At 36.5% G+C, this 18,761-nt stretch overlaps 3 protein-coding genes and 1 pseudogene across 3 annotated transcripts; 1 reads left to right on the top strand and 3 right to left on the bottom strand.

The window, feature by feature from the left end:
- Window positions 1-320: 320 nt before the first annotated feature.
- Window positions 321-7,506, top strand: LOC113729897 (pentatricopeptide repeat-containing protein At1g20230-like; annotated as a pseudogene).
- LOC113733390 (uncharacterized) lies at window positions 5,666-7,287 on the bottom strand. Its single transcript, XM_027259763.2, has 7 exons — window positions 7,154-7,287; window positions 6,952-7,076; window positions 6,773-6,851; window positions 6,559-6,691; window positions 6,302-6,462; window positions 6,098-6,218; window positions 5,666-5,992 (listed from the first exon to the last, which is right to left on the bottom strand). The coding sequence occupies exons 2-7, from the start codon at window positions 7,064-7,066 to the stop codon at window positions 5,666-5,668; spliced, it is 936 nt and encodes a 311-aa protein (XP_027115564.2). The 5' UTR covers window positions 7,067-7,076; window positions 7,154-7,287.
- On the bottom strand, window positions 7,321-13,205 carry LOC140037187 (uncharacterized). Its single transcript, XM_072081376.1, has 6 exons — window positions 13,157-13,205; window positions 11,489-12,664; window positions 8,065-11,387; window positions 7,909-7,961; window positions 7,715-7,865; window positions 7,321-7,614 (listed from the first exon to the last, which is right to left on the bottom strand). Exons 2-6 carry the CDS (start codon window positions 12,348-12,350, stop codon window positions 7,321-7,323), a joined length of 4,683 nt encoding a protein of 1,560 aa, XP_071937477.1. The 5' UTR covers window positions 12,351-12,664; window positions 13,157-13,205.
- Window positions 13,206-16,477: 3,272 nt separating this feature from the next.
- On the bottom strand, window positions 16,478-17,832 carry LOC113729896 (protein yippee-like At4g27745). The gene is made up of 3 exons (XM_027254214.2): window positions 17,699-17,832; window positions 17,437-17,561; window positions 16,478-16,896 (listed from the first exon to the last, which is right to left on the bottom strand). The coding sequence occupies exons 2-3, from the start codon at window positions 17,527-17,529 to the stop codon at window positions 16,669-16,671; spliced, it is 321 nt and encodes a 106-aa protein (XP_027110015.1). The 5' UTR covers window positions 17,530-17,561; window positions 17,699-17,832; the 3' UTR covers window positions 16,478-16,668.
- Window positions 17,833-18,761: the final 929 nt, after the last annotated feature.

Genomic DNA, 18,761 nt, shown 5'->3' with positions numbered 1-18,761 from the left:
TTAGTACGCGAAAGAAGAAAAAGAAAAGCTGGTTGCCAGCTGATGGATGTTCGGGTCCCAAGCGTTCATGCATGGGCATGTAAATATGTGTGAACTTGTACAGCTGATGTTCCTAGTTGAAGAATGGGAAAAATGTGTAATAATACAACTACAGTTCAGTTGTTCAAAATCAGCATCCTTTTGGAATGTGGCCGGGTTGATGTACGGGCTCGGTAAAGTACTTGAGTAGGAAGCAGTCAGGAACGATTAGCTGAGGCTTAATGAAGCGTTTCTTAAACCTAATTTAACTGGTAAGAACATTAATTAAATGATCGCAAAGCCTATGACACGACTTTAAAACTTCAAAAAATAAGCTTAGGAGATGAGAACCCATACACCAGTGAAGTGACAGCCGTCCACTCCCGGCCCTTTCTGTTTTCACTTTTCTTTTCTGTAGTTAATTATTTTTGCCTATCTCTTCTCATCTGTTATATATATATAAACTAAGGTTAGATTGTCAGGTGTTGGTAGGAGGATTTGTATCATCAGAATCTTCCAACCGTTAAACAAAGGGTACCCATCATCCATTCACTAAGTGGGATTTGGAGTGCGAAGAAGAATAACGTAGGCAGAGGCGCACGCAACTGGGGATGACGACCACCCACGTTCCAAATCTTTCTTTTATAATCACATGCTTTTACACCCCCAAAAAAGAGCTTCACTTCCTCTTGTTTTAGGCGATGATACATTCAGATTTCAGACAGACTGCCACCTTAATTTTCTTTTTTATTGGGTTTTGGTGGAGGAACATTTTCTGCGGTTCCGCTCAGTCTCCAAGGACGTGGAACGGAACTCCTAAGTCCTATCTATCTCTGGGAAATGGTGGCCACTTTTGTACGGTTAGCCTTTATATTACTACTCCCTCCGTCCCGTTTTGTTAGTCTTGATTTTTTTTTCATACAGATTAAGAAAGTGTAATTAATTTTGTTGGAAACATAAATTTAGATTAATAATTTCCTAAAATACCCTTATGCTAATCACGAAGAGTGCCAATTAATATCAGTTACAGCTAATGGATTAGTATTGGAAAAACTCAATGTATTCAATGTAGTGGGTTAGTATTTAATAACAATGTATTAATAACAAGATATTTAATAAGGGTATTTTAGACAATTTGAAAGATTACTACATTTCTTAATGGGAAAGTGGACTACAATTTGGGACGGACGAAAAAGGAAAACAAGACTAACAAAGTGGGACGGAGGGAGTATTATTGATTTCTATGACCATTTGTTTACTACTCCTATATATACTGTGTATGCAGTAGCATGGCTCAAAAACATAAAAATAAGCGTTCGCATATTTCAGCGCCTAATTAGTTGATTTGGGAAAAAGCAAAACATCCTCAAGCTAGATTTCAGCCTCACCCTAGCTAGCGTGCTATGTGTATACTCTGTATATATATATATATACTGTAGCATTTTTTTCATGGACTCCAATCCAAACCAGCGGTGGATGAGAATTTTGATGTCATTTCAGAGTAGCTGGTTCAGATTAATAGAAAAGCTTCACATGTATAGATGTCTAAGGATCCACACTCTAATTCACATGTTAAAGTGGATACGGGACTTTTTCATTAATTTGAAAACAACTATTATTAGGCCTGTTTAGTAATTGTTTCGCACCCACAAAATCTTTCCAACTTATCCATCCATCCGTGATGTACAAAGATATTCGATATGTATGCGTGTTGCGTGGATAATATATATCATATGATAAGATGCACTGGGGGATTATTCTTCCATCCCTTCCGAATTTAGATTCAGCTTCAAGCAAAGACACAAACCTAGGAATGTAGGATTTTGACCTATGACCAGTGTGTTAGTAACTAACGACTCAAGCGTATGATCAGCAAGGTGGGTAAGAAGTAAGCAGAAATTACCGTCAACCCACAGAAGAAAAACGAGTTTGGGATGATTGACCACCGTCACCTCCTGTAAAAGTAGATCAAAAGCAGGCAATATTATTGTATTGTATTATTACTTCTCTTACCAGCATGCTTGTTAAAGCAAGCAACCAAAGTTGACTCTAGGAGAAAAACATTTGCTTACATCCGAAGTTAATTTTTAGGTCCTTAAGCTTTAGGACAAAGGAGGGTTGTACCATGCAAACCTGTTCATTTTTGCAATCAATCAGCAAATATCTTGTCTTTCTTGAAATAAAATTGCTTTTCTTTTGTTCGTAGCGTCGGCTCTGAACTCTACCCACCACTGGGTCTGGGCCATGAATGATTGGAAGAGGTGATAGGATGTTACTAGGGTAGTAATGGAAGAGGGTCCTATGCCCGATGACTTGGCCTCACATGTCGTCGCTGTTGCCCTACAGCTCACCTAATTCTTCCACAACACATGGCCTGGCCACCATCTTCCCAGTCGGATGGATGCAAACCCGCGACTAACCTCTCCTTCTCCCCCAATTTATCGAAACCCTCGCATCATTATACCCAGCAACCATTCTTGTCTTGTCATTTTCCTTTCAGCCGGTGCCTTACGGATCAAGATGGCCCGGTTGATACAGCTACCTACGCCTGTATGCTAGACTCTTGCCATTTCTCCAATTTCGGCCAACAAGTCCATGCTAACGCGGTAAAAAAAAAAAAAAAAAAAGGGTTCGCAGGCCACGAGATGTTGTTGTTTTGACGATGCGGTTCAACTGTTTGAGAATATGCCTCAGAGAAACTTGCACTCCTGGATTGCTATTCTTGACCTATATCTATCTACATGATGGCTTCTCTGAGGAAGCATTTCCATTGTTTGAGGATTTGCTGCTGGAGGGTGTTGAGTTAGAGTTCTTTGTGTTTCTACTTTCTAGTGTTGTTGAGGATTTGCACTGGTTATGCTGGCGTGAGATTGGGAGGCCAGCTGCATGGGGTTGTTATAAAGAATGGCTTCGCGTCAAATATTTATGTTGCAAATTCATTGATAGTATGTATGGAAGACGTCGAAGCTTGGGTGATGCAAAGAAGGTGTTTAATCTCATGAAAGAGAGGGATTGCGTTTCTTGGAATTCTGTTGTTATGGCATGTACCGTCAATGGAGAGGTGCATGAAGCATTGGAGTTTTTGTATAGAATGTAAGCAGAATGTAATTTGGAGGCACGTGTTGTGTCTTGGGGTGCTATTATTGGTGGCCTTTCACAGGATGGTTATGATGCTGTAAAGCATGTTAGTGTCAGGGTTTGAGCCAGATGCACAAACACTGGCAAGTGCTCTTCCCGTTTGTGCCAGATTGCCAATAATAAGAACTAGGAAAGAGATTCACGGCTTTCTCGGGAGACATGAGCTTATGCATAACCCTTTTATAGTCAATGGGTTGGTAGATTTGTTTAGGAGGTGCTGGGATATGGCAACTGCTATGTCTCTATTTTCTTCTTTATTCTCTATGAAAAGTGAGATCTCCTATAGTACAACAATGGTCGTCAGTTATTTTAAGAAGGGGGAAATTTCAAGGGCTGGGGATCTTTTTGATCAGATGGAACTTGATGGAAAGAGGAAAGAAAAAGTATCATGGTACTCGATGATTTCAGGCTATGTGAATAACTTGACGTTTGCTGAGGCTTTTGCTATGTTTCGAGATTTAGTAAATCAAGATGTTGAAGTTGATGGTCATACCCTTGGAACGGGCATCCTAGCCGGTTTAATGGAAAATGACCATAATGAACTCAGGTATGCAAAGCTCGAAGTTGAGGCCTGTGGCATCTACACTGTTAGAATCATCTTACCAGCCTGCTCAAGGTTGGCAACTATTGAGCGAGACCAGCAGGCCCACGCACGTGTAATTAGATGTGGTTATTAATCGTACGCTCATATTGGATGCATACTACTGCATTCACCATGCATGGTCATGGAAAAGGAGGAGCTGCCTTCTTTCACAGATTGCTTTTTAATGCTTTTAAGCATATGAGCAGGAAGATGAAGCATATGATGTCATTCGAAAAATGCAAATGCAGCCCAGCTGCACGTTGTGATTGGGAGTGCCTTGCTCGGTGCAGTGGCTGTGTTATCCATGGAAATATTACTGTTGCAGAACTTGCAGCAAGTAAAGTCATCGATTTGGAACCAAATAATACAGGAGAACATGTTATGTCGGAAAATTTATATGCTTCAACAGGCAGATGCAGCGATCTTGCATGAACCATGCTTCTGATTATATTAGGAAGGATGAAGAATCAGGCTTTATCTTGGAGTTCAGATATGGACTGGATGCCAGAGAAGAGGTTGACGGAGGAGTCGGACTCCGCCACGCATTGGAGGAATTTGAGGATCCTGCGAAGGCATCTCACTCACTCTGCCCGGCCTTCTCTGAGTCCGGTCCGGAGTGCGAGCGTGACTTCTCTGTAGAGTCTTTGCTGGTCCAGTGATTTAACCAGTTCCGCCACCGCCGATTCAGGCTGAGTCTCAGGCTCCGAGACTGAGCTGGCGCTCCGGAAGGGCATTTTCAGGCACATCCTTTTCCTACGTCGTCGTGCCGTTCAAGTGTTTAACTAACTGTAAGAAAAAGATTGATGGAGAAATGGACCGACGGGTGGCAAAGCTAAGTTGGGCTTCGGAAGTTAAATGGCCTCAATCCCGCAGAATCGTATCCATCAACAGATTGACCATCCCTTTTATGGATCCATCCGTCGGTCCACCCTTTGTTTTGTCATGATTCCACCGACCGCACACGAGGTTTCTGATTTTGCTACGTCACGTTTACACACTGTAGTTTGTATTATATTCCTACTAGTTTGTTGGGGCATCATGCGATGCATGATGTTGCCCAGATGAACGTCAATAAAGACAAAATTGTGGCTATAAAGAGTGGAAGAGTATTTATCGATTAGTGATGCTTGTAAAATAATCAGAGAAAATCCAAATAAATTTCTGAGGAGTAGTAATTTTTGGAAAAACAATTTTGCTTAACGATACATAATTAAAACCTAGACCATTAAGGTATTGGACGTGATGACTAAGAATAATTAAGATGGTATTTGAATAGCATCTATTGGCTCAACAGAACTGATTCATTCGGAAACCAAATACGAAGAGGGAATTAGCAGACAGCTAATTTGGAATTTTCTTGTTTTGGCAGGTAATTTACTATGCAAGTATTCATAAATTGGAGGATTTATTTGTGTGCAAGACACTTACTTCTAATAGATTACAGTTTGTAAGTTGCAATGATCTGGGAGATGCAATCTCATAGTTGAGAAATCAATGGAAGATTGAAAAGATAAATTCGACTATACAAATAGTTGGACATTAAATAGGACAGTTTATGAAGATGAGTTTAATCATGTATATTATTTCATGCAACTATTAAACAGATAAAAAAATATCAGGCTTCAGCATAGCATTAAAGCTTCAAATGGCAAGGATTGAGGACAATTAAGTCGAAACTTGGAACTTTTATGTGAATTTACAGAAGGCAATAGTTTATAATATATGTGCATACATTGCATTCTGGTAGTTCGTACATTAGGAAAAGCTGTTCACTATAGTGTAGAAGGTTTGATCAAGAACTGTAGACAAAAGTAGCAAAAGCTGGTATGTACATTAGCAAAAGGTGGTCATTGGCAAAAATAGGTGACTTTATGCCACCAAACTGATCTCAAAAGTTGATGCAAAACATAGGAATGGTGCATGATTTTAGTCGATTTTTTGGTGCTTTGGCTGGTCAGTGATTGTTGCTGGTGGATCTCTTTTCTTAGTTGCTGTAGCTTGTGCGATGGCTGGATTGGTTGTGTCTTTGCTTGAATCTTCAGTTGCAATTTGTTGATCAGGTAGGTTTGATGATGAGGCTTCATTGGTTGCTGGTGCGGGTGTTTCTGTAGGATCTGCAATTGGTAGACAAGCCAGGATGTTGTACTTTGCTACAATTGTGTTTTGTAGAGGATGAGTGAATTTCCTGACTTGAAAACGAAATGTGCTCATATGGTGCTTCATATTGATGTCTGCAATATCTGGAACTTGGTTCTGTGGACATTGGTTTATGAATGAGTATGTCTTTGGTTTGGTATATGAGTAGTGTGAATAAATTTGTATTGTATAAAAAGTAATGCTATTAATGTTCAAAATTACCTTTAGTGTCATGTAGAGTATGTCTTCAGCACAGATGTTGAGAATGTGCTGAGCATGCTGGTCTTCAATTTGTGCAGTAATTGTTCCAGTACTATCAGACAGTTGCACTAAGAACTTGAGCCTGCATTAAGTATTATGGTTTTGTTATGTTATGATAAGAAGAATGTTATGAATTTTAGTGTGTAAATATGTTTATGAATTTACCTTGGCAGTGGTTTTGCAAATGTCATGTTGCAATGACAGCATAAGAAGTTGAAATTTGCTTGAGCTCCAGTTTGTTTTTTGCAATTAGAAGCTGGACAGGTAAGGATATAGAGTCGATGTTGAGGTTGAACTATCTTTGCTTTGGCTTTGATCCAGAATGGCTAAAAGATTTCATGTGATCAAATATTAGATTTTGTTGTGATAGTATTTGTTATTGAATATATTGTATTTTGTACTGATAGATGCAGTAGTTGTACCAGATAAGGAGTATTTAGTGCATAGCTGATGTCGTGCATATGTTCTTCAGGAGGAGGTTGGACTCTTTGATGAGCTGCATCATAAAGTTTTTGTGCTAAAACTTGCTCAATATAAGGTCTGCTTGCTTTGGTCCTGTTATATTGTATAGGGTGGTGTCAGATTTTGGTTATAATGTGCCTAACCAATAAGTAAATATTGACTTTCTCAACTTACCAACTTTTGAGTTCTAGTGCTTGAGGGATTTGTGGATCAAACAAGATAGCACTCATTGTTTGTGTCTCGACAGATAAAACTGATATATGATTATTTGAAAAATTAGTATTATATTTTGTAAAGTAGATAATATACTTGACTTTTGTAAGTTTATATGAATTAGGGACAGATTGACATACCATGCACTGAAGTCACTTTGGCTCTTGTTATAATCAATGTCGGGGACTGATTTAAGATCCTCAGAAGGTGTTGTGCTTCAATGTCAATGAATTCTGGCCACATTGTAAGTATCATCGGCTTTTGTCTGCATGAGTTATGAATGATTAATACGACTATTGTGTTGTATTGTGCTTTATTAATTTGCATTGTTTTTATACTTACTCTTGATTTAGGATGATGAATTCTTGAATTGGACAATCGCCTCTTTGTCGTGCAATGAAGCGGCGGGGAAGAGCTCCAATGACAGTGCATAGCAGAGCTGAGACAAGAGCATTAGCTATAAGTATTGATATGTAAGAGTCATTGTAGTAACAATGTAATGAAAATTATTAAAGTGAAGTAGTACTTATCGAATTTGTATTTGTATCCATGTACTTATAGAAGTCTTTGAATGGTGTAAAATTGTAGCACTGATCAATAGGATACTGGTTTTCTTGATCTGCTTCTTTGATGAATGTACCTCCGGTCAAGGTTAGTTGAAATGGTGAAGTGCAGTATCTGAAATTTTCTATTGTTATAGGCTCCACCTTTGCATTGCCAATGTAGTATGTAGAGTACAAGACAAGTGCTTGATCTAGAGGTTGTATGTCTCTTGTGTATGAGACAGCTTGGATTGTACTTTTCTGTATTTTGCAGTAACACAGAATAAAAGATAATGAGTGAGTTTTTACTTCTATTTTGTAGAACATTTTCCTTATGTACTCTTTATATGAATAAATTTACCTCTTTGTCAAGGAAGAGATATTTCTGGAATGTAGTGCTTGCATCTTTACTGATACGAGGAGCTGTTTTCTCAATGAGAATAGCTTTTGCAACCCAATCTTCATTTTCCTGTCCTATTTCAGTAATGGGAATACACAGCTCTTCTATTTCACTGCAAGATTAGTCAACATTTATGTATACAGATAAGTATATACAGTGTGCATGGTATAGTGCTGTAAAAAGAGCTGATGAAAGAATCAATATATGACTAAAACAGATTTAGGAAAAGAACCAAAATGGTAAGTAATGATAGAAAACATAAGGAAAATAATAGAGAAAGTATGAGCAAGTAAGAGTTAGCTATTAGTTACTGCTGAAAGCACTTCCTGATAGACAACATTTCGTGTAAAATTGGTGCTTTGTCTTTGTCCATGTGGTGGCTGTATCAGGACTTTAATGTTAGAAGCTGTCCGTGCTCTTGACAAAGCAACGTAAAGTTGTCCATGAGAAAAAACTGGTTCTCTGAGGTACAGTCCAACATAATCAAGTGTTTGGCCTTGAGCTTTATTAATGGTCATTGCGAAACACAAGCGTAGTAGAAATTGAGTTCTCTTGAACTGTACTGAAGACAATTCGTCATCAGAAGCTTGTAATGGTATCCTTGGAATGAAAACAATTTTTCCTGCAAAAGAGCCAAATGCTATCTGTGCTTGAATTATGTTATTCGAAAATTCCTTACAGATTAGGCGTGTACCATTTGATAGGCCCTCACTTGGATTGATGTTTCTGAGAAGCATCATTGGACAGTTCTTTTTGAGTATTAACTCATGTAAAGGGAGGCCATTAGGTGTAAGAGAATGCAATAGATCTTGATCTTGGAACTGTACTGAAGAGTGTAATGGTTCATCATTGCTGAAGTAGCTTCTTTCTGCTCCTGGAAATTTCATTATCAATTTATGATTGATCTGATGAACAAAGTCATTTCTTGTCGTCAATATTGCTCGATTGATAATAGATGTTGTTGTTGAAGTAATGTACTCCATATTTGGGAACACAGTATCAATCAGAGCATTTATGGAAGTTTCATCATCTTGAAAAGGAATGTTGATTGATTCTGGTATCTGAACTTGATCTTGATCAGTAGTTTGCTGAATTCCATCTCCAATCCTGATCAAGAATGTGGAAAAATCTGGATCAAGTCTGGCTCTCATATTGATTGTTAATCTGATCTTTTCAAATTTGCTCCATAATGGTGACATAACAAGACTGGTATCTATGATATCTTCTCTGGTACCATGTGTGATTACTGGTAAAGTCTGACGAAAGTCACCACCAAAGACAATGACTTTTCCACCAAATAAATGGTCGTTATTTGTTATGTCTTGTAACATCTTGTTAAGGGCTTCAACTGACTTTCTTTTAGCCATAGTAGCTTTATCCCATATAATGAGCTTAGCATTTCTGATTAGCTGAGCCAAAACACTTTGCTTGCTGATGTTGCAGTACTTATTTTGATCATCATTAATGGGAATTTTGAACCTTGAGTGTGCAGTTCGACCTCCAGGAAGAATGGATGCTGCTACACCTGATGTTGCAGTAGCAAGTGCTATGCAGCCTTGCGATCTTATAGTTGCAAGCAGAGCTTTATAGAGGTAAGTTTTTCCAGTTCCTCCTGGTCCGTCAATGAAAAATGCCTTTGATATGTTATTGTTGACACAGTGCAGTACTTTATCAAAGGCAATTTTCTGCTCTTCATTTAATTGATATACTGAGAGCAAATCTTCTTCAGGAGTAATGATATTTTTTTCTGCCTGAAGTTCTTTTGTGTCCATGTGATTCTCCAGTAGTCTATTTGGTAATAGCTGAAAACCATAGTGTGTGATCTGTTTTCCCATTGCTCTTAAATGCATGTCTATAATCTGCAATACTGTGTCATTGACTACCTCTCCAGATACCGTTTTATTTTGTTCAATATCTTCAGAAAGAAAATCCTTAAACTTTAGCCACAACTCTTGACAGTTTGAAGGATTGCAGTAGACTAAAATTGTAGCAAACAGATGACGAAGTGAAGATGGCATTTGATATAGAACAGCCTCTGCTAAACAAATTTCTGCACTATTATCAGCTTCTAATAAACCTAAGAACTCTGCTGCTTCTCTGAAGGATGTAGCAATTTTGCCATTAATCACTTTTAAATCATGGAATGATGTTGGCTTTTTAACATGCTTTAATAAGAGTCTTAAAAAGTACCTTTCACCTTCAGAAGGATGAACTCCAGCAATTCTTCCAATTACATCTCTTTGCTGTCGCAATGACCAGTATCTTGACTTAGCATCCCATACGAAATATTGAGGAAAATCTGTATATAGACAATTCAAATTTTTTGCAAAATGGTCATACTTATTCATCTGAAAGAATTCTGTGAGCATAGTTTTCTTCAAATGTGCATTTTTGATAACATCATCAACAGATTGTTGATCTGGAAAAGTTATTGGCTGTTGATTTTCTAGATGTACTGGTAGAGTCATTACAGAGGGATGCATTTCATTAAGATCAAAACTATATATTCTCCACATAGCTTCTGGCGCTGAAATCCATCTGGCTGATTGAAAGTTCTTGATTTCATCAAGCATCTGATTTTCTTCTCCATTGCTGAATTGATATAGTATCTTGTCATAACCCTTATAGATGTATTTATAAATATACTTAACTGCCTGTATAGTAGAACATATCTCTACATTCATGTGGCAGTCAAATCTGGACAAAAGATATGCATTGTAAGGAACTACCCATCGATTATCCAAATGATGTCCTCGAACCTTGACAGTCCTTTTGTCATCACTTCGTCGATAGATTGGATAAGAGTTCTGACCATGTCTTGTTGATTCGGCAAATTGTTTTGGATATTTGTCTTTGCAAATTTCATTTTTCTGCATACAAGCACAGTTTGGATTCATTTGTCCACAGGGTCCATGCATCATATGTTGTGCTACTAAAGAGTGCAGATGCTTGTGTATATGAATATCAGGTAGCTCAGCAGAAACAATGCGATCGTATGCTTCAGGACTCAATAACTTAGAGCAATGCTTGAGAATGATGAGAAAATGTGCATGAGGAAGACCACGTTTCTGAAACTCAATAACATATGTGTAAGCTGCAACTTTGCCAAAAATATGTTTCTTGAAAAGTTCATTCTTTAACATTTGCAACTTAGCTCGAGAAACTCGAGAAACCAGATCAGGTCTATTCTCTGTCTTCTCTTTTGGCAATAAAAGGTTCTTGATTTCTGGCCAATTTTTGTTGCAGGTCATTGTTAAAAAAATGTCTGGTTTGCCATACTGCTGAACCAAAGTCATTGCATCTAAATAACGACGCTTCATGTCGCGTGGACCACCAATAAAGCTACGAGGCAATATGAATCTTTTACCAACATTTGAGCCATTGGTTTGTCCAGCTGATAAGCTATCAAGAAGACCTTGATATAACTCTGTCCTAAGGCGATTCTGGTACTGATCATTCTTGAAAAAATCAAGTCGTGATGTTTCAATCTTCACGTACATGTCAACCACATATTGCTGGAGTAGCCTTCCAATATGCAAGAGCATTGATTTGTCTTCATGTCTGATCTGCAGTTTGTAACAATAATATTCTCTGCAAGATACATATTTTCGCTTTTTGCTACGTTTTGCTGCAACTGTTTATAGAAAGATGAATAATTAAGTACAATATGCAATGACTATAGCTAATATAAATGGATCTTGAATAGAAATTGTTAATATATATGATTAATGATACCTTGATTTTCAGCATGTATAACATCTTCTGCAGTCATGAACATATCTACTGGAATTGTTCTTTCTCCTGGACAGGTTTGACCTGAAGCAGCATTATTTTGTAGACTTGAAAGTTTTTCTATGCCTGGATGCCATCCTGGTTCTCCATTAGGAAATATAAATGGATATTGCATTGGATCATAGCAGCCATAATAGTGTTTCACAATCTGAGCATTCTCACTTTTTGAATATACTTGAATGTGTTTGCTATTCGTTTGATCAGAAGTCTGTGACTCTGTCCAAAGAGCACCAACTTGTGAAACTGTTGGCTTGTTGTAAACGTGCTGATCAACTGTTGGATTTGATTGCAACATTATTTTGTATTCATCTAGATCAGGCAAGTGTTGTAATCCACGGAAAAATGATGAGTACGGATTTACTTTCAATAGATCAACCAACATTGCTATCAAATTTTCTATGAACTTGTTTGATATGGACAGACGATTTTCTACTTCATGCTCAGTATCATAGAAATATAACTGCAAATTTACTGGCTTTTGACCATCAGCAGGAACTAATGGATTTATAAAATGATACATCTGACCCTGCACTCGAAAGGTATATATACCATTGTACTTTTTCCCTAATTCCTTATCACAGTGCATTCCTATTGAAGTGAAAGCAAACATATTATTATAGCTTCGTATACAATTGCGAAAGTCTGTAGCCTCATCATTGTCACTGAGATATAGTAACATCAATTCTCGAGGCATCTCAGTTTCAAGGAGTCGAATTTCACCTGATGAGCAACAAAAACCAGGAGGCTCTAAGTGAAATTTTTTTGCTCCACAGAGTTTACAAGAAGGAGCTTCTGGTAATGTCATTGATTCTGTAGCAATGTCTCGCAGAATATCTCTTTTTTGTCTTTGACGACATTGTTGAGATCGCCGGGCAGGTTTTTGAGATCCAAGAGTGGCATTGTTTATTGCTGTACTACTTGAAGCAATTTGATAACTATCATTGTTTATCCCCGCACTGGTTGAAGGAATGTCAATACCAGAGGCGTGAATAACATTTGCTGTTTGAGAATTCTGTGTACCTTGGAAGGATTCTAACTTGCCAGAAGTTAAGACATTATCAGCTCCTTGTAGAATACCAGATGTTGATCGAATATATTCAACAGGTATTGATTCTGACTCTGTAGAAGTCAAAATAGTATCACAATTCTGATCTAGATTAATCATAGCAGCTTTTGAACTTGAAGAATCACGCTTTCTTCTCTTTTGCTGATTAGATTTTCCTGGTTGTTCCGAAACACCAGTTACCGATTCAATATACTGAGGACAGATTTGGATTGCCGTTAATGCTATAGTGGAAGTGCCTGTGCTAGAATTCCCACCTGCTTCTGACCTATCAATAGCACGACGCTCTCGCCGTCTCCTATTTCTTTCCTGGTATCGTTCTTGAAGAGTAGCATATTTTCTTTTTGGTGGCATTGTTTATTTGTTAAACGATAATAATAAATATACTTATGCAAGAAATTTATTGAGCTCCAGTCTAAGAAAATGTAAAATTATTCATACAAATAAGCATACAGATAGAAATAATCAAAACTGATCCTAACCAAAGATATAAGTCAAAAGCTTTAATACATCAAACACAAGAACTCAGATAACAAAGCAAAACTAACCGATCAGCCATTGATAATGATCCTTGAACAATTTGCACCAGCAGGAGACTTAAACAGCTAGCTGCAATTTCAGACATAGATAAAAAAACATAGAAACGAGAGATGAGCAAGTCATTTTATAGGAATCAAACTTCCAGACCACATAGAAATCAAACTTCCAGAATACAATATGTATATACTTGAACTTATTTGTAGACTTAGAATCGTTTTCTGTTTCTGCACTTTTGAACAAGTCATTTTATGGAAATCAAACTTCTAGACCACATAGAAATCAAACTTCCAGAATACAACATGTATATACTTGATCTTATTTGGAGACTTTGGATGATTTTTTGTTTCTGTACTTACAGCTTCATGCATGCAACAAAAAAGATAAAATCATGACAAAAAGGAATCAAAAGGAACTGACGGCTAGTTTGAAAGCTACCACAAAAGAAATGAACAAGAAAACTACAAAACAGAACAATTTTGTACTTATATGTATATATGAACTGCCAAAACTTCATGCATGCAAGAAAAGACATGGAATCGTGACAAAAATGAATAAGAAGGAACTCACCAGTAACTTCAAAGCTTCGACAAAAGAACTAAGCAAGAAGACTGCAAAAGCGAACAATCTTGCACTTTATATATATGAACCGACAAATGTCTAGAACAGACTTGCAGCTTGAGACCTCGTTAGTGGACGTTCGCACCGTTTTAAACAGACACATGCAAGACATGCAACTTCAGAAACTCCCAAATGCTTCCACGTAAGCTAACAACACCATCGTATCTGTCTAACACCCAAACATCAAAGTGAAATTTCATGGTTAAATGTCTACAACAGACTTACACCTTGAAGCCTGGTTAGTGGACCTGCGCACCGTTTCTAACAGAAACATGCAAGCCATGCAACTTCAGAAACTCGCAATTGCTTCCACGTAAGCTAACAACACCATCGTATCTGTCCAACACCCAAACATCAAAGTGAAATTCCATAATTAACCACCTACTGATGGTGCTCATACGGGACCATCACTCCTTATGAGATATCAGCCAACTCCCCTTTTTATACTTCTTAGGATATTATCCATACTGGTGCTCAATGCATGCCTAATATGTGTGTAATAAAAAAAAATACATAATTTTTATGTTCATATATTTTAAATAAAATTTTTATTATTGAAGCAAATTTTAAATTTTTAAATATTTTTATAAAATAATTTTATATTTGTAGTTATAATATTTAGAGGTAGTTATGTTGAAAACATATATTTAAATAGTTAAAAGTAAAAATAGTCATGGGTAGTTATAGGTAGTTAAAGTGAAAGTAGTTTTTATAAGAGTAAGAAGAGAACTTCATAAAATGATAATAAATGTTAATCCCATACCTCTCCTGAAACTTTATATATAGTATAGATAATACACATAAGCATATAATTCAAAAAACTTTTATATTTTGTATACTTTAAAATTACTCTAAAAAATATTCATACCTTTTAATTAATTGTATATAATACATAAAATTTTTTTGACATATTATATTTTATGAATTATACTTCAATTTAAAAAAAATTTAAAAATTTGAGCAAGGATAATGATTTATCTTCTTAGTTATATACAAAATAACAGTGACATATAACATAATTCTATAGATTTATACACATAAAAGTAATAAATTTAATGGCCTTTACACAAAAATATGATTTAAAATTGGTATAAATATAGCACATATTATAGTTCTGTAATTTTCAAATATATTCATACTATTCACTTACAAATTTATATACCTAATTTTACCAAACATGTATTTTTGTACCAAAACTGTTATTCGTGCTTTTGAAACCCATTTTTGTACCAAAAATGGTTTTTTTATGGGCAAAATCCAAAAAACTCCTTATAGTATAGCTATCCTACAGAAAAATCTTTTGTGATTTCAAATCATACACAACAGTACTTTATGATTTAAAGTAAAGTGAAAAATCAACGAAAATCGTTAAATTTAACACGTTTGATGTAAACGCACTAGAACTGTGCGTGATTTTTCTAACAAATAGTTTTTTAAGGCAAATTTTGATCTAAAATACCTATTTTGCCCCTCATACCTTAATAAAACAACCATGATTCTTTTTTAATTTTGCTCCAAAATTGCAAATTCGACGATTTTTGCTTATATTATTAATGAATGAAACTAATGAATCAAAAATCGTTTGTTTTATGTTATTTAACCATCGTTGAATTCATGACACGTGTGCAAAAGTTGAATTTCAAATTCAAATTTTGCATAGTTGTCATTTATCCAACACTGATAGTGTATACATTGTCAGTGTAGGAAAGATTAATCCTTTTTTTATACATGTACATACAATATCGTGTATTATACTCGTACCATATATGGTTACTCCTACCATTTTTTTTTTTTGGTTACTACTTCTTTTCCAGTTTGTAACACCAATGTCCCTTTATGTTTAGGGTACTTTTCGATGACAAAATCTTAAATTTTGGGAAAGATGGGAATCATCGAATGTAACACGAAATCTTACTTGTTAATTTGCCTCTCTTTCCAAAAAATTATCCTTTTAAACTCGAAGTATAAAAGTCTCCCATCTCAGTAATGCCATTAGATTGGACCAATGTATATCAACTAGTTGGATGCATGTCATAATAAAAGAGAGAGTGATATTTTCTCACTCATATCGGGCATCTAACATGCACCTGAATCCAGTAGCTAGCCACCAGAAACTCCTGCATTGTATTCATGTAGCAGAAACCATTTTCATGATCACTTCCGAGTGCAAGCACCTGAATCTATTAGTTAGACACACAAACTCCTGCATTGTATTCATGTAGCAGAAACCATTTTCACGATCACTTCTGAGTGCAAGCATTTGAATCCATTAATTAGTCACACAAACTCCTGCAACGTACTCAGGTAGAAGAAACATTTTTCATCATCTATAAGTGCGACTAGTGTTTAATAGCTAAACCATAATGCTCAAATTCTTGACTTAAAGCCTAATTCAGATTCAGAGTGCAAAAGATGCAGTCAAGTTCCAGTTCCCCTTCTTTCTAACACGATAAAGTATACTACAAATTATGTTGATTAGTTGCTAATGGTTACATCTGCCACCTTTTAGGCTGCAATATGCACATAAGCTGGCTGACATTGATTAGAATTGATACAAGCATGAATGAGAACTCTACAAATACCTGCAACACCAACCCCTCACATAGCATCATATTACCCGTAAATGCTTCCAGAACTTTGGGGTGGTCATTACAGTTCAAATTTCACAGATACAGTAATGCAATACGAGGGTAAGTATTAAGCAAGAGATCTGAAACAACAAATATAGGCTTTTGAGACAAGGGTATTACATGTTCAATGAATTCCAAGACACAAAAGAAGTAGCAATTCTCAGATTCAGATGCTGACAAGTATCAACTTCTGAACTTTTCTTCAACATCACAAAGAATCAACAATTCCTTTTGGCGTTGAAAATAAAACTAAGCAAGATCATCTTACGGTGCTACCAATTCTCTTTTACAATTTTAGACTTCTCCAGAATGAACTTTCCCTCCTTGTACTTCTGTGTTGAGTCGTAAGCTCGCTCATACTTCCACCCTAATAGCTCATGACAATCACCACAATGTATGTCGGCAACTGTGTGTAGACCAGTCATGAGCTGTCTGTCTTCTTTAACTCCCAAAACAATGTTCATCACATGAGAGAACAAAAAGGCTCGCCCATTTCTTCCCTAAAAATTGCATCGCAATGAATCTAAGCCACTGATGCCCAAACTATATTCATGATCATTGCAGTCTCAAGAAATTGGCTTGCTTTGAATTGAAATTGATAGTCATTCTTAACAAAACACAACATTTGACCTCCAAGTAGAATTAACAACACATAAAATTTCAACAATCTTTTATACCACTTATCTTCACTACTAGGGTCATCATATATCCTCGTCTTCGTACACAAGCGAACAAGGAATTCTTTATATTTTTTTCCCCTTAATATCTACAAGGTTTTACAGCGCCTAGAGGAAAATAACCCGATTTTTGTCGTTTGACGGTAGCAGTGACCAAAATTTGCTTCCGGACAACCGAACCGGCCGTGCCATACTAATTTTCAAAGAACCGAAAACCATAAATTTTAACTACCATCATTATGTATTCCCAACTAAAAACTCTCCCCAATTAGATGACCATGATAACAAAGAACTAAACAAATCATCCATCCCATTAAGAATTAGGGAAGTAATTTAGAGGGTACGATTGGATCAATGCGTTACCTGAAACTCCTTGGAAATTATATCATCATGAAGCGAAACATGATTCTTGCATTTATAGCAGCTATACAGGCGAGGTCCAACCAATTCACCCATCAATCAAAAGTTCTGGGGCACAACACCTCACCCTGCTTAAAAACCAAGACTCGACAGATTCAAAACGCATGATGCAGAAACCAATGAAGATATATATATAGATAAACTTTCAGCAGCACATTGATGGCTGCACAAGCCAAAAGGGAGAAAAAACCACAATGTTCTTTACCTTCAAATGACTCAAGGAGGATGACCCAGAAGTCTGCAGCCAAAAAAGCCAAAGGAAAAAAAAAAAGAGGAGAACAACAGAGCTTGTTGACGTAGAAGATGGTATTACGACACTTACAGGACCTTGCCAATATATATATATATATATATATATATACACGCGCGCGCACACACGCACCAACACTGGAATGAAATGATGAAAAAGGAAGTTGGGTTTGACAAAGACAGGATTGGTTTTATAAGTAAACACCAGTAAAGACCTCATTTTATATATAGTAATAAAGAAGCGTGTGGAAATATCTACTCCGCCACCCAAGCAAGAGTACAAGAATAGTGATGGTGCGAAACAGTAGTGTTTAGTTGTGACGGTTTGAAAAAAGAAGCAACGGTGACTTTTGAGAAACCCCCTATATATATATAGTGTATATTCTTAACTTCAGCTCACCAACCATTGTCATAATCAGAGATGGACAAAGGTTGAATTCGAGGGCAGAATTAAAGCTGTAATAGCGTTTTTAAAAAAATGATTAATAATTATACAATTGCAGTAACCTGCCTGGCCACTCTGCCTTTGGGTTGACGGTTGGCATCCTTGAGGTCGGATGGAGAGAAAAGTGGGGCTGTCGGGGGATATACAAAGGGACTACTGCCGGCACTGAGTGAGCAGTGAATGGGCAGGGGAGGACAATTTCAAGAGTACCATTAATGGGATATCTAATTTTTTTTACTAATATTTCGTTTATATCATAAATATTTTTTTAATTTATTTTTATCTTACATATATATTATATCATAAAAATATTATAATAATTATTTCAAATAATATATTCTATCCAAACAATGAGTTCAGCGCATCATTACTTATAAATAAATATATTAAATGAGAAAATAGGAGATACCGATTGTGCAACACAAATGAAATGACAAAGCCAAGGCCATCTTTTTATAACTTCCCCACAAGCTGCATGTGGTCCTTAGAAACTTTGAAGAGTCTTATTTATCAAGTAATGGAAACGAATCCACTTTCACTCTTTCCAATTGGAAAGTTTTAGAATTGGAATGCG

The sequence above is a fragment of the Coffea arabica genome, chromosome 2e (genome assembly GCF_036785885.1).
Source record: "Coffea arabica cultivar ET-39 chromosome 2e, Coffea Arabica ET-39 HiFi, whole genome shotgun sequence".
Classification (NCBI taxonomy): domain Eukaryota; kingdom Viridiplantae; phylum Streptophyta; class Magnoliopsida; order Gentianales; family Rubiaceae; genus Coffea; species Coffea arabica.
The sequence above is the reverse complement of the archived record's forward strand: the minus strand, read 5'-3'. Positions and strand labels throughout refer to the sequence as shown.

Excerpts from the sequence above, each read along its gene's own strand:
- LOC113729896 (XM_027254214.2), bottom strand. The coding sequence starts at position 17,529 with ATGGGTGAATTGGTTGGACCTCGCCTGTATAGCTGCTATAAATGCAAG. Across the intron at positions 16,897-17,436 it reads TAATTTCCAAGGAGTTTCAG|GGAAGAAATGGGCGAGCCTT; the intron begins GTAACGCATTGA and ends TGCAATTTTTAG.
- LOC140037187 (XM_072081376.1), bottom strand. The coding sequence starts at position 12,350 with ATGACATTACCAGAAGCTCCTTCTTGTAAACTCTGTGGAGCAAAAAAA. Across the intron at positions 11,388-11,488 it reads TATACATGCTGAAAATCAAG|TTGCAGCAAAACGTAGCAAA; the intron begins GTATCATTAATC and ends TTCTATAAACAG. Across the intron at positions 7,962-8,064 it reads ATCAGGAAGTGCTTTCAGCA|TCATATATTGATTCTTTCAT; the intron begins GTAACTAATAGC and ends AATCTGTTTTAG.
- LOC113733390 (XM_027259763.2), bottom strand. The coding sequence starts at position 7,066 with ATGATACTTACAATGTGGCCAGAATTCATTGACATTGAAGCACAACAC. Across the intron at positions 6,219-6,301 it reads TTTGCAAAACCACTGCCAAG|GCTCAAGTTCTTAGTGCAAC; the intron begins GTAAATTCATAA and ends TACTTAATGCAG. Across the intron at positions 5,993-6,097 it reads TACTCTACATGACACTAAAG|AACCAAGTTCCAGATATTGC; the intron begins GTAATTTTGAAC and ends CAATGTCCACAG.